Source organism: Phocoena sinus, chromosome 11, assembly GCF_008692025.1.
Source record: "Phocoena sinus isolate mPhoSin1 chromosome 11, mPhoSin1.pri, whole genome shotgun sequence".
In the NCBI taxonomy this organism is placed as follows: Eukaryota; Metazoa; Chordata; class Mammalia; order Artiodactyla; family Phocoenidae; genus Phocoena; species Phocoena sinus.
In genome coordinates, this window is record NC_045773.1 from 35,664,133 (window position 1) to 35,678,080 (window position 13,948).

At 41.0% G+C, this 13,948-nt stretch overlaps 1 protein-coding gene across 3 annotated transcripts in view; it reads left to right on the forward strand.

Moving 5' to 3' along the window:
* Positions 1–11,104: 11,104 nt before the first annotated feature.
* DCP1A (decapping mRNA 1A) overlaps positions 11,105–13,948 on the forward strand; it is a 61,058-nt gene continuing 58,214 nt past the window's right edge. The window contains exon 1 of one of the 3 annotated variants that reach the window (XM_032648831.1): positions 11,105–11,347. In XM_032648831.1, the coding sequence (XP_032504722.1) occupies positions 11,213–11,347 (135 nt within the window). In that variant the 5' untranslated portion in view covers positions 11,105–11,212. The remainder of the gene's footprint in view (positions 11,348–13,948) is intronic. The other 2 variants (XM_032648833.1, XM_032648832.1) reach the window with 2 other exon arrangements.

The window sequence follows — 13,948 nt, forward strand, 5'->3', positions numbered from 1 at the left end:
TGGGTAATCGCAAAAGAATCAAACAGGGCCGACTTTCAATAAGCCAGTTTCTACCCGCACATTGCACGCGCACGCTGTGTCCAAACGGGAACAGAAAAAGCTGTTCAACTTTGCTAATTTTTAGAGAAATGCCCATCACAGCTACCACGACCTATCACCCCACACTAGTCACAGTGGCCATCCTCTAAAGGTCTGGAAACAATGCATGCTGGAGAGACCGTGAGAAAAGGGAACCCCCTACACTACTGGGGGGGAATGTAAATTGGTAGAGCTACTGTGGAAAACAGTGTAGAGGTTCCTTAGAAAACAAAAAAATGGAGCTACCATGTGATCCTGCTAGCCCAGTCCTGGGTGTATATCTGCAGAAAGCCAGGATTGGAAAAGTTACATGCACTTGCCATTGACTGAAGCACCATTTACAATAGCCACAACACGGAGGGAACCGAAACGTCCACCCAGAGATGGATGGGTAAAGATCATGTGCTACACATCTACGATGAAATACTACTCAGCCCTAGAAAAGAATAAAATCATGCCATTTGCAGCATCTCGGATGGACCTAGAGAAGATCATACGAAGTGAAGTAAGTCAGACAGAGTGGACAAATATTATATCATATTTATACGTGGATTCTAAAAATTGATGCAAATGACCTAATTTTGAAAACCGAAATAAGTCTCAGTAGTTAGAAAAGAAACCTACGGTCACCAAGTGGAAATTTGGGGGGCGGGCAGCTTGAGAGATATATTGGGAGTTTGGGATTGATGTGCACACTCTGCCTTTTTAAAATTAGATAATCAACAAAGACCCCTTGTATAGCACAGGGCTCTTTGCGCAACATTCTGTAATAGCATAGAATAAAAATAATTTGTAAGAGAATAGATATATGTATAATTGAATCACTTTGCTGTGCACCTGAAGATGACAGAACATTTTAAATCAAATGTACTCTAATATAAAATAAAATAAAAAACTTAAACCCAAAATCTAATTACAAGGAAAATATAAATGCTTGCCTTTTAATTGAGAAAAATAAGGGTGTAAAAAAAGAAGTCTGAGAATATCCTTGGAATCTCCCATTGATAAGGACAGTCTACCATTTGGCTCAGAGGTTTTTCATGATGGAATTATAAAATCAGTTTTCTAATGGTATAAGGTAAAATATTTTTGGTCCTTAGCCACTTCGTGACTCTGCAAATTTGTGCCTATAACTGATTGTAAATGCAGAGTTTTGGCTTGAATTCTTTTATAATCTTGACTTGTCAAAGCACTAAGAAGTGTTCTGGTAAATTATATGCTTCGTTTTAATTCTACTTCAGAAAATTGAAATGTTATTGGTACTTTCTAAACAACCTGGATGGTAAAATAGTTCAGATCAGCTGGGCTCCGGTAACAAAAAGACCCTGAAGTATATCATGCAAACCTAACAGAGCCTGCTTGTCATTCCTATAATAGTCTGAGAAGGGTACCTTCTTAGGCAGGCAGCTGTCCTTTGTGTGGTGATTCAGGGTGTCAGCTCTTTTCATCCCTTTTCTCTGCCATTCCTCAGGTCCTCAGAGTGGCCTGACCCAGTCAACAGAAGGGGTAAAACAAAGTCTGGAAGGGCAAGGTTCTCCTTTAAGCCTTGGCCTAGAGCAGACACACAGCACTTTTGCTAATATTCTACTGGCCTGATTTTGGTCATAGAGGCAAAGGGAAGCCAAAGGAGCTTGGTAAGTGAAGCCTAGCTGTGCCTCAGTCAATGGAAATGGATAAAAGGATTGTTGGTGAATGGCAATCTCCGCCAGAGGCAAGTCAACTAATCCTGGGCCTCTGAGCTCCTTCATGTACAACTATCTACACCCATGTACCAATCTTGAGGGCTTGTGTATATTTATCATCGACAAAAAAAAAAAGAAGAAGAAGAAAGAAAGAAAATAAATAATAAGGTTGCAAATAAGAAAAGAGTTTATTTGAAGTCTTAGAATTCCGGAGACACAGATACGGGTAAAACCAAGAGTGTTCTGTGGAAGAGAAAGAGTCAGGGGCTTCTAAAGACAAAAGCCACAACGTTGTTAAAGTTCCTGGCAAGAATTGTGATTGACTCTGATGCAAGAAGGGAAATATCTGCCCTTGACTCTGATGCAAGAAGGGAAATATCTGCCCTTAAGTAATGATGAGTTATTTTAGGGTAAGGGTCTGATAATTATCTTGAGTTTCTGGTAGATGTTCTGGATGATTGCGTTAGGACACTAAGTGGTCAAAAGGTCAGATTCCATACAGTCTGAGGCATGCATAAGTCATACTTCCTCAGTGGCCTCCTTGCTGCAATTTAGAGAGCTCTCTTAGCAATACCGACTCCATTTTTATCTTCCTTCCACAGTGTACCTATGAAGCACTTTGAGTTCCATGGATAAGCAGTGTATCAGTTAAATATCCTGCTGTTGTTTATGACATTGCTATGTTATTGGTAATTTGAAACATTACATTGGGTAAAGTAACAGTAAACAACATAGAACTTTCTACCAAAGAACATTATCAAGAACACCATGTTAAATGCAATCTTTCCTGGCAATAGAGGGATGAACTAAATGTTGTTCTAATCCCATGTTCTTTTATTCTCACTACATTATTCCGTATGCGAAAGCCATTTCTTTCTCCCTAGTTGAAAGTATTATTATTTCTGCTCCAGAATTGACAGATTTAACTAGTTCAACATATCAGAAATGTAATTCTAGAAAACATCTAGCACCACTTAAAATACTTTCATAGAGTAACATTTTAAAATACACAGGTCTGACCAGATGGCTTCACAGGTGAATTCTATCAAACATTAAGAGAAGAGCTAACACCCATCCTTCTCAAACTCTTCCAAAAAATTGCAGAAGAAGGAACACTCCCAAACTCATTCTACGGGGCCACCATCACCCTGATACCAAAACCAGACAAAGATACTACAAAAAAAGAAAATTACAGACCAATATCACTGATGAAAATAGATGCAAAAATCCTCAACAAAATACTAGCAAACAGAATCCAACAACACATTAATAGGATCATACACCATGATCAAGTGGGATTTATCCCAGGGAAGCAAGGATTCTTCAATATACACAAATCAATGGATGTGATATACCATATTAACAAATAGAAGAATAAAAACCATATGATCATCTCAATAGATGCAGAAAAAGGTTTTGACAAAATTCAACACCGGTTTATGATAAAAACTCTCCAGAAAGTGGGCATAGAGGGAACCTACCTCAACATAATAAAGGTCATATATAACAAACCCATGGCAAACATCATTCTCAATGGTGAAAAACTGAAAGCATTTCCTCTAAGATCAGGAACAAGACAAGGATGTCCACTCTCACCACTATTATTCAACATAGTTTTAGAAGTCCTAGCCATGGCAATCAGAGAAGAAAAAGAAATAAAAGGAATACAAATTGGAAAAGAAGAAGTAAAACTGTCACCGTTTGCAGATGACATGATACTATACATAGAGAATCCTAAAGATGCCACCAGAAAACTACTAGAGCTAATCAATGAATTTGGTAAAGTTGCAGGATACAAAATTAATGCACAGAAATCTCTTGCATTCCTATACACTAACAATGAAAAATCAGAAAGAGAAATTAAGGAACCAATCCCATTCACCATTGCAAAAAAAAGAATGAAATACCTAGGAATAAACCTACCTAAAGAGGTAAAAGACCTGTACTCAGAAAACTATAAGACACTGATGAAAGAAATCAAAGATGACACGAACAGATGGAGAGATATACCATGTTCTTGGATTGGAAGAATCAATAGTGTGAAAATGACTATACTACCCAAAGCAATCTACAGATTCAATGCAATCACTATCAAATTACCAATGACATTTTTTACAGAACTAGAACAAAAAATCTTAAAATTTGTATGGAGACACAAAAGACCCCAAATAGCCAAAGCAATGTTGAGGGGAAAAAATGGAGCTGGAGGAATCAGACTCCCTGACTTCAGACTATACTACAAAGCTACAGTAATCAAGACAATATGGTACTGGCACAAAAACAGAAATATAGATCAATGGAACAGGATAGAAAGCCCAGAGATAAACCCACACACCTATGGTCAACTAATCTACGACAAAGGAGGCAATGATATACAATGGAAAAAAGATAGTCTCTTCAATAAGTGGTGCTGGGGGCTTCCCTGGTGGCACAGTGGTTGAGAGTCCGCCTGCCGATGCAGGGGACACGAGTTCGTGCCCCGGTCCGGGAAGATCCCACATGCCGCGGAGCAGCTGGGCCCGTGAGCCATGGCTGCTGAGCTTGCGCGCCCGGAGCCTGTGCTCCGCAACAGGAGAGGCCACAACAGTGAGAGGCCCACGTACCACAAAAAAAAAAAAAAAAAAAAAAAAAAAAAAAAGTGGTGCTGGGAAAACTGGACAGCTACATGTAAAAGAATGAAATTAGAACACTCCCTAACACCATACACAAAAATAAACTCAAAATGGATTAAAGACCTAAATGTAAGACCGGACACTATAAAACTCTTAGAGGAAAACATAGGAAGAACACTCTTTGACATAAATCACAGCAAGATCTTTTTTGACCCACCTCCTAGAGTGATGGAAATAAAAACAAAAATAAACAAATGGGACCTAATGAAATTTAAAAGCCTTTTCACAGCAAAGGAAACTATAAACAAGATGAAAAGACAACCCTCAGAATGGGAGAAAATATTTGCAAATGAATCAATGGACAAAGAATTAATCTCCAAAATATATAAACAGCTCATGCAGCTCAACATTAAAAAAACAAACGACCCAATCAAAAAATAGGCAGAAGACCTAAATAGACATTTCTCCAAAGAAGACATACAGATGGCCAAGAGGCACATGGAAAGCTGCTCAACATCACTAATCATTAGAGAAATGCAAATCAAAACTACAATGTAGTATCACCTCCCACCGGTTAGAATGGGCATCGTCAGAAAATCTACAAACAGGGCTTCCCTGGTAGCGCAGTGGTTAAGAATCCACCTGCCAATGCAGGAGACACGGGTTCAATCCCTGGTCCAGGAAGATCCCACATGCTGCAGAGCAACTAAGCCCGTGCACCACAACTCCTGAGCCTGCACTCTGAAGCCCGCGTGCCACACCTACTGAAGCCCGCGCGCCTAGGGCCTGTGCTCCACAACAAGAGAAGCCACGACTATGAGAAGCCCAAGCACCGCAACAAAGAGTAGCCCCCGCTCACGGCAGCTAGAGACAACCCGTGCACTGCAATGAAGACCCAATGCAGCCGAAAATTTTAAAATTAATTAATTAATTAAAAAAAAAAGAAAATCTACAAACAACAAATACCTAGAGACCTAGAGACTGTCATACAGAGTGAAGTAAATCAGAAAGAGAAAAACAAATATTGTATGTTAATGCATATATGTGGAATCTAGAATAATGGTACAGATGAACAGGTCTGCAAGGCAGAAATAGAGACACAGATGTAGAGAACAAATGTATGGACACCAAGGGGGGAATGTGGGGAGGGGGAGGTGGTGGTGGGATGAATTGGGAGATTGGGATTGACATGTATACACTAATATGTATAAAATTGGTAACTAATAAGAACCTGCTGTATAAAAAATAATAAATAAAATAAAGTACAAATCAAAAATAAATAAATAAATAAAATACAGAGGTCAGAGGCCTTTCTGGAGAAACTGAAGGAAAGAAGTACCATCCTAATCATCTGGCAAGGACGAGGTAAGGAGTTTTATAGTAACTCCACAACCTTTTGGATATCAATCATGTCAAATAAATATCAACAGTGAAACAGCAGCATAAGGAAAACAAGTTTCACTCATGTGTATCCAGCGTAATTTAAGAGTGTGCCTGGTAGAATAGTAGCAAGATACATGATCTACCTGGAAACCAAGGCTAGAAGATGCTAATTCCAACTCAGCAAATGAATCATTATTGGACCTTGGGAAATTTAGTTAGCTTGCTTTCTCTGCCTACAAAGGTAAACAGTAATAAGCAGATACTTTCATTTATTTTTTAAATTATTTATTTATTTGGCTGCGCCAGGTCTTAGTTGTGGCATGTGGGATCTAGTTCCCTGACCAGGAATCGAACCTGGGCTCCCTGCATTGGGAATGTGGAGTCTTAACCACTAGACCACCAGGGAAGTCCCTAAGCAGATACTTTTAGAATAAATCTTTGAAATCTGAGAAAGAGGACTTCCCTGGTGGCGCAGTGGTTAAGAATCTGCCTGCCAATGCAGGGACAAGGGTTCGATCCCTGGTCTAGGAAGATCTCATATGCTGTGGAGCAACTAAGCCCATGAGCCACAACTACTGAGCCTGTGTGCCACAACTACTGAAGCCCACATGCCTAGAAGCCCGTGCTCTGCAACAAGAGAAGCCACTGCAATGAGAAGCCCACGCACTGCAATGAAGAGTAGCTCCCGTTTGCTGCAACTACAGAAAGCCCACACACAGCAACGAAGACCCAACACAACCAAAAAATAAATAAATTTTAAAAATTAAAAAAAAATCTGAGAAAGAAGGGGACAGGGAGGAGAGAAAGAAAGAGGAGACAGAGATGGAGAGAAAATTGACAGGGAGAAAGTTGCAAGAGTGAAAAGATGCTGAATTCTGGGCTATACTAAAAGCTATAAGCATAGAGCCTAAGAAACAAAAAATTATATTAATAATACAGGTAAATCAATCATGATTATTTGTTTATACTTATGACAAACAAATGTTTTGTTGGCTGTAGAGCTGAAACAACCATCCCTTCTCTCAGGTTTATGTGGTAGATAGAAATCAACTTAACATTCCATTTAATCCAACAAATACTTATTAAGCCTGGCTTCTGTGTCAAAATGTGGTAGTAAACAAGACAGACATGGTTCCTGCTTCACTAAGCTGATGAGACAGACAAAACATAAGTGAATATAATAACTACAACTCACAGATAAGTGCTATGAAGAAAGTGAGGAAATGAGCCATGATTATGTCACAGGGATATCAGAGACAAGAATGTTCCAGGGCTTCCCTGGTAGCACAGTGGTTGAGAGTCCGCCTGCCGATGCAGGGGACACGGGTTTGTGCCCCAGCCCAGGAAGATCCCACATGCCGCGGAGCAGCTAGGCCCGTGAGCCATGGCCGCTGAGCCTGTGTGTCCGCAAAAAAAAAAAAAAAAAAAGAATGTTCCAGAAAGGGAGAACAACAAGTGCAAAGGCCCTGAGACTAGACTCACTTAGCACATGTCAGTCAGTGGGCTGGGATGGAAAATTTGAAAGAGCAATTCACAGAAAATGGAGATGGAAAGAAAGCAAGAGACCAGGCCCAGCGATGTCTCCTCCTAGGCCATGGCAAGGACTTGGGATTTGACACTGGAGAAATGGGAAGTCTGGGACTGACAAAGCTACACAGCTGGTAGATGTATTTTAGTGCCCTTTACCTTACAGCCCATGATTTTATTTTTTTTAAATGAAAGGTTTATTCAGGGAGATACACACTCCATAGACAAAATGTGGGCCATCTCAGAAGGTGAGAGGCCCCAAGGTGTGGGGGTGGTTACTTTTTATAGGCTGGGTAATTTCATAGACTAATGAGTGGGAGGATCATTCCAACAATTTTGGGAAAGGGGCAGAGATTTCTAGGAACTGGGCCACAGCCCACTTATCGGCCTTTTATGGTCAGCCTCGGAACTGCCATGGCTCCTGTGGGTGTGTCATTTAGCTTGCTGATGTATTACAATGAGGGTATACTGAGGCTCAAGGTCTAGTGGAAATCAACTTGTCCACCATCGTGGACCTAGAGCCCATGGTTTTAAATGGCAAGTTTTATTTTCTACCACAGAACCACTCAGAGTGGGAGACACATGGGTTGGACTGATTGGGTTTTAGGTTTTCATATTTTAACTTATTTTTATTAAAAAACTTTCATTCATGGAACACAACGCAAATGTTACCAAAGGTCTTCCAGTGCAGAGTAAGACTCCTTCCCACCTCTGATCACATGATCCCAGCCACCCACCTCCCCACCCCTCCCACAAGTCTCTTCCATGGCCTTAAGGGAGTTGGGTTTTAAGACAACATTCATTCACCAGTATTTATTGAGAGTCTACTCTTTGCCGGGGCTGTGTTAGGTACTGGAGACCTAATAGACTGAGATGGAATCTCTGACCTCTCAAAGCCTATCGTCTAAAATAGTGGTCCCCAACCTTTTTGGCACCAGGGACCAGTTTCATGGAAGACAATTTTTCCACAGGTGGGGTGGGGGGTGGGGAATGGTTCAGAGCAATGGAGAGCAATGGGGAGGGGCAGACGAAACTTCGCTCCCTAGCCCGCCGCTCACCTCCTGCTGTGCGGCCTGGTTCCTGAACCACTACAGGTCTGAGGCCTGGGGGTTGGGGACCCCTGGTCTAAAAGACATGGGAAAGGTCTTAAGGTTTCATTCACAAATATAAGGCAAAGTCAGGCCTCAAAGTAAATAAGATTTTCAATTCCAAAATACTCACATTCTCTTTAATATATCTTAAGAGCTGTATAGGGCATCAAAGTCAACATTAACATGTTTGGGGCCATGCAAACATGCATTTCGAAGCAATTTTCTATTCTGAATATGAAAACTCCCTAAAATAACTTGGTGTTCTTCACTAGTCTAGCCCTGTTCAATCAAAAATATATATTTAATAAATAAAAAAGGAAATGTCCTAGATTATTTCAGGAAATCTACATAAGAGAAAAACGAATGAATAAGGCACAAGAATGTAATGTACAGCATGGTAACTACAGGTAATACTGTATTGCGTATTTGAAAGTAGCTAAGAGAGTGGATCTTGAACGTTGTCATCATGAGAAAAAAAATGTGTAACTATGTGTGGTGATGGATGTTAACTGGACTTTTGTGGTGATCATTTTACAATATATACAAATATCAAATCATTATGTTGCACACCTGAAACTAATATAATGTTATATGTCAACTCTACCTCAATTAAAAAATAAGAATTAAAAACACCTAAATTGGGCTTCCCTGGTGGCGCAGTGGTTGGGAGTCCGCCTGCCGGTGCGGGGGACGCAGGTTCGAGCCCTGGTCCGGGAGGATCCCACATGCCGCGGAGCAACGGAGCCCGTGCGCCACAACTGCTGAAGCCTGCGTGCCTACAGCCCACGAGCCGCAGCTGGAGAAAGCCCGCGCGCAGCAGCGGGAATGCAGTGCAGCCAAAAATAAATAAATAAAATAAATAATAAAAAAAATAAAAAAAATAAAAAACACCTAAATTCTGTTTCAGGTGTGTCTTTGAATTCTGTAACAAGGGAATGTATTACTTATTCAAAAAATACAATTAAAAAAAATTAGGGTACAGATTGTTTAAATGTTCCCTTGAAAGTAGGTGGGGGGGAGGGATAGTCAGGGAGTTTGGGATTGACATATACACACTGCCATATTTAAAATGGATAACCAACAAGGACCTACTGTAGAGCACAGGGAACTCTGTTCAATATTCTGTAACAACCTAAATGGGAAAAGAATTTGATAAAGAATAGATACCAGAAACTAACACACCATTGTAAAGCAATTATACCCCAATAAAGATGTTTAAAAAAAAAAAAAAAAAAAAAAAAAAGGATAGATACATATATACGTATACCTGAGTCACTTTGTTGTACACCTGAAACTAACACAACATTGTTAATCAACTATACTCCAATATAAAATAAAAAGTTAAAAAAAAAAAAAGTAGGTAGAGGGGATGTAGGGCTCTGCCTCCACTATGAAGAAAGGCAGCCATAGTGTGGATAAAAGGACCCTGGGGTAGCGGGCAGTAGTCCCTGGATTCTAATACCAGATCCCCCCTGACTAGTGTGGAACAACTAGCCAGTGATTTCTCCACCCAGCTTCAATTAAATGAACCAGCAAATGAGGATGAACACATTTCTACCATTAGACTGTGAGATGAAAGGAAGCCCTTGCCTTTCTTCTCTGATGAATTCCTACTCATCCCTGAAACATTAATTCAAACAGCATCTCCTCCATGAAGCCTTCCTATACTTTCCTGACCAGATGAAGTTATTGGCTCCATCATCTGGGTTTCAAGTGAAAGGTCTCTAGCATTGCCCCTACTTTCAGTTTCTCCCAGAGCTAGAAAGTTGTCTTTGAAGCTTCCAGGGGGCTACCCTTTCACAATTAGGAGTTCAATAAATACTTGCTTAATGAACGGTAAATGAATGATACATGTTTCCTTGTCTGCATTTGTATACGTAACGTGATTCTGCAAAGAATGTAAGACATGAAGTATCTTTCCATTAATAAATGGCCTTGGGATGTAAAATCATCAACAATACAACTAACTATCCTTTTTCTTTTTCTTTTTTTTTTTTCTGTCAAAAATTTTCCATTCCATTGGGGTATCTTTTCTATAAGAAAATGTTTTTTTAACAAGTCGGCGGTGGGGCAGAGCTCCCTATACCTTACAAGTCTTGTTTTCCTCTTCAGCTAGTACCTGGCCCTTTAAAATGCCTTAAAATGCTCAACAGATGTTTGCTAAAAGAATGAGTTATTGTTTTAAAGCTTTAAACGATCCAAGACAAACTCAAGCCTTCACGGGCTCTTTCCAAGACTGGATAGAAATATTTTCGTGGGATTCAGACGAGGAAAATAAGTAAACGTGGATAATAAAAGACACTCTTGTATAGTTACAGGAGGGTTAGTTTGGCTTTTATCAAAATTTTCCTTCATAAAAACACCAAGAGAGCCGAGATCTGGGGTAATTTTCGGGGTTCCCTCCCTCCTTCCTCTCCGCTTCTCTGTGCTTTCTAAACTGCCAGTGGAGCACTGCCTTGCCACAGCGAGGTTTCCATTCTGCGGCCCTGGGAGCCTAGTCCGGCAGGAACGCTGAGAAAGCTCCCGAGCAGCCTTGATCCGGGCGCCGGGACCTTTCAGCCAGCGGAAAAGAAGCAACTGAGTCCCGGCCTACCAGCTCGGCCACACGGCGACATACGCCAGCCCGGACGGTAGGTCCACTGGGACCTGACGACACTGGAACCCAGCGTCCCGGGCGTGGGCGCAGCGGAGCATAATAGGTGACGTACCGCCTCGCCGCGAGGCCCAGCTGAGAGGCGGAAGATGAGGGTGCTGACGCAGCTGGGGGAACTTTGGCTCCATGGCACCTTCCTGTCCGCGACTCCGCCCCCGCCAGAGGGGCTAGGTTCCGGAATTCAAGATGGAGTCGCTGAGTCGAGCTGGGCAAGAGATGAGCCTAGCGGCCTTGAAGCAACACGACCCCTACATCACCAGCATCGCAGACCTCACGGGCCAGGTCGCACTGTACACCTTCTGCCCCAAGGCCAACCAGTGGGTGAGTGCAGCCAGGCCGTTGAAGTCGCCCGCCCGGCCGCCGCCTCTTAAAGGGGCCGCGGGGACCGTTCTGGGTGGGGGCCGATGAGGGAGGCCAGGGCGGCAGGGGCGAGGCCAGGGACTGGAGAAGAGTCCGGCTGGCGCCTGAGGGGTGTCGGCGGAGCCGGAGATTGGGCGAGAGGAGCGAGAGAAGTAGGTCCAAACATCCGGGGGAAAAGCTGATAGAGGGGAGGGTTGGAAGAGGATCAGTCCCATGGGGTCCGGTTCGAGGATGTGGGCGACTTGCCTTTTTTGCAGGTGTGTTAGAGGATATGAGACCGGTGGAGTCATAAAGATGCCTGAAAGATTGTGTTTGAAGCTTTGAGCGTTATTAGATAAAGTATATGTACATAATCTATAAAATAAACACTCCTTCTCTCCCCCCAATAGACATAAATAAGGGCTCCCTTCTCAGAGGTCATTTGGATTTAGAGCTTGAAATCCAGTTAGTTTCAATTATTGGAAGAGAGGGGTTGGGGATAAGTCCTGCATTTATCGAACTACACTGTATTTCCAGAGTTTGGAAAAGATTTCAAGGCGCTTAGGAAAATGACTTCCATGTTAATTGGATTACTTTGAAACCTTTGGAAAAGAGACCCTGTGTCTGTTCAGCAATGCTGCTGGTGATGTCACCTCTGAATGCACCCATCAGACTAAGTACTTTTTGTCTTTTTTGCACGGGAGAGGATCCGAAAAGTTGCATTCAGTTTGTTCACTGACTTGTTAGCCCGTTTGAAGCTTCGTCCGTTGTTTAAATAACATAATTAGGGAATTTCCTGGCGGTCCAGTGGTTAGGACTCCGCACTTCCGCTCCAGGGTGCCCGGGTTCGATCCCTTGTCGGGGAACTAAGATCCCACAAGCCATGCAAGTGGCCAAACAAATAAAGGTAACAAAATTTCCCATAAAAAAAATTTTGAACCTTCTTGATTAACTCATTCAGCTATATAGGCTTTACTTAGGAAATAATCCGTAAATATTTGTTGGATCGAATTAATGATTGACGTTAACATTTCAGTAAGAATTGAAATCTTTATACTAACAAAACTGAAAGATTGTTATCGTAGTATGTCCTTTCCAACATAGTGCAGATACATAGGTTATAGTTAATTAGTAATTTTGTGAAAAATCATTTGGCATTTATAAACAGTTAATTCAGATGAAGAGAGTTTTCAAAGTCATCTTGCTTTACTTTATCTTCTTTCCTTCACCTCCTGTAAGAGAAGGAGGTATGGGAAGCTAAAGAGAACAAAATTATAGATTTTTTTTTTAAGTGTGGCTGTTTTAGACATTGCTTTAGTTTGAATCGTTCTTAATCATTTTTCTTGCTCTACGTATGAATTTTTGTAATATGGGTTGCAGACAAATGGTGAAGATTTGGGACATGGACTTATTATTTGGGGCATGGACTTAGGCTTTTATCTCTAGTTTGTCACAGACTTACAATATTTTGGAATTTTAATTGTGTTGTTCACCTTTAAATATGAAATACAAGCTATAATAACCTGAACTGAAAAATAAGCTGCCATCATTCATTTGGGTCATGGCACATGGAGTATAACCAAAGTCTCTTCTCTCATTGTTATTTTACAGTGAGTTGTAACTTTGCACAGTGGTTTATTTGGGCAAGTTTTCTTTCATTGTGAAACTGTTGATTACCAATTTCTTGCACTAATAAAGTTTGAAAGGCAAGAAAAAGCCTCTGAATTTTTAGTAAGGAAAAGTTTCATTATGATGTTTAAGCTAGGGCAATACTCCTGGAAGAAATCAAGATGGTAAATATTTTTTTAAATTATTTTTTCATCCCAGCAAATTCAATTTTATATGGCTGACATTTAAGTTTGCCAAGTTTGTTGATTACCTTAAACCATTTAGGTCCTATCTGGGCTGTGAACTGTAGACTAATGTGTTTCTTTTGCTTTTTTAAAAACATTGTAACTGTGTGGTTTTGTTTGTTTGTTTGTTTGTTTTTGCGGTATGCAGGCCTCTCACTGTTGTGGCCTCTCCCGTTGCGGAGCACAGGCTCCGGACACGCAGGCTCAGCGGCCATGGCTCATGGGCCCAGCCGCTCCATGGCATGTGGGATCTTCCCGGATCGGGGCACGAACCCGTGTCCCCTGCATCGACAGGCGGACTCTCAACCACTGCGCCACCAGGGAAGCCCCTGTAACTGTGTTTAAAACCTAAATACGCTCTTGTCACAGCAAATGAAGGATGATGAGTTGTACTTTGTTAATCAAAACATTTACTTTAAGCTAAAAAACAGTTTTTAATTATTTGTCAGACCTGTAAGAATTACACTAAGACAGAGTATAGTTTCAATATTCATGATTCTTCAACACAGTTTTAAAAATAACAAACTAATTGTGTTTGACAGTAACTCTTAACTAAATTTGCTACTCATAAAAATATACCAAAATCCCCCAATGATGAAACAAAGTGCCCTATAAGAAAATTTTTTTTTTTTCCCCTAGTAACTGATAAACTTTAAAGGTGAAGAAATTGCTTTATACAGGACCTTGGCTTTAAAATTAAGAAATTTGGCTAAAACATTTTAGTTTTAAA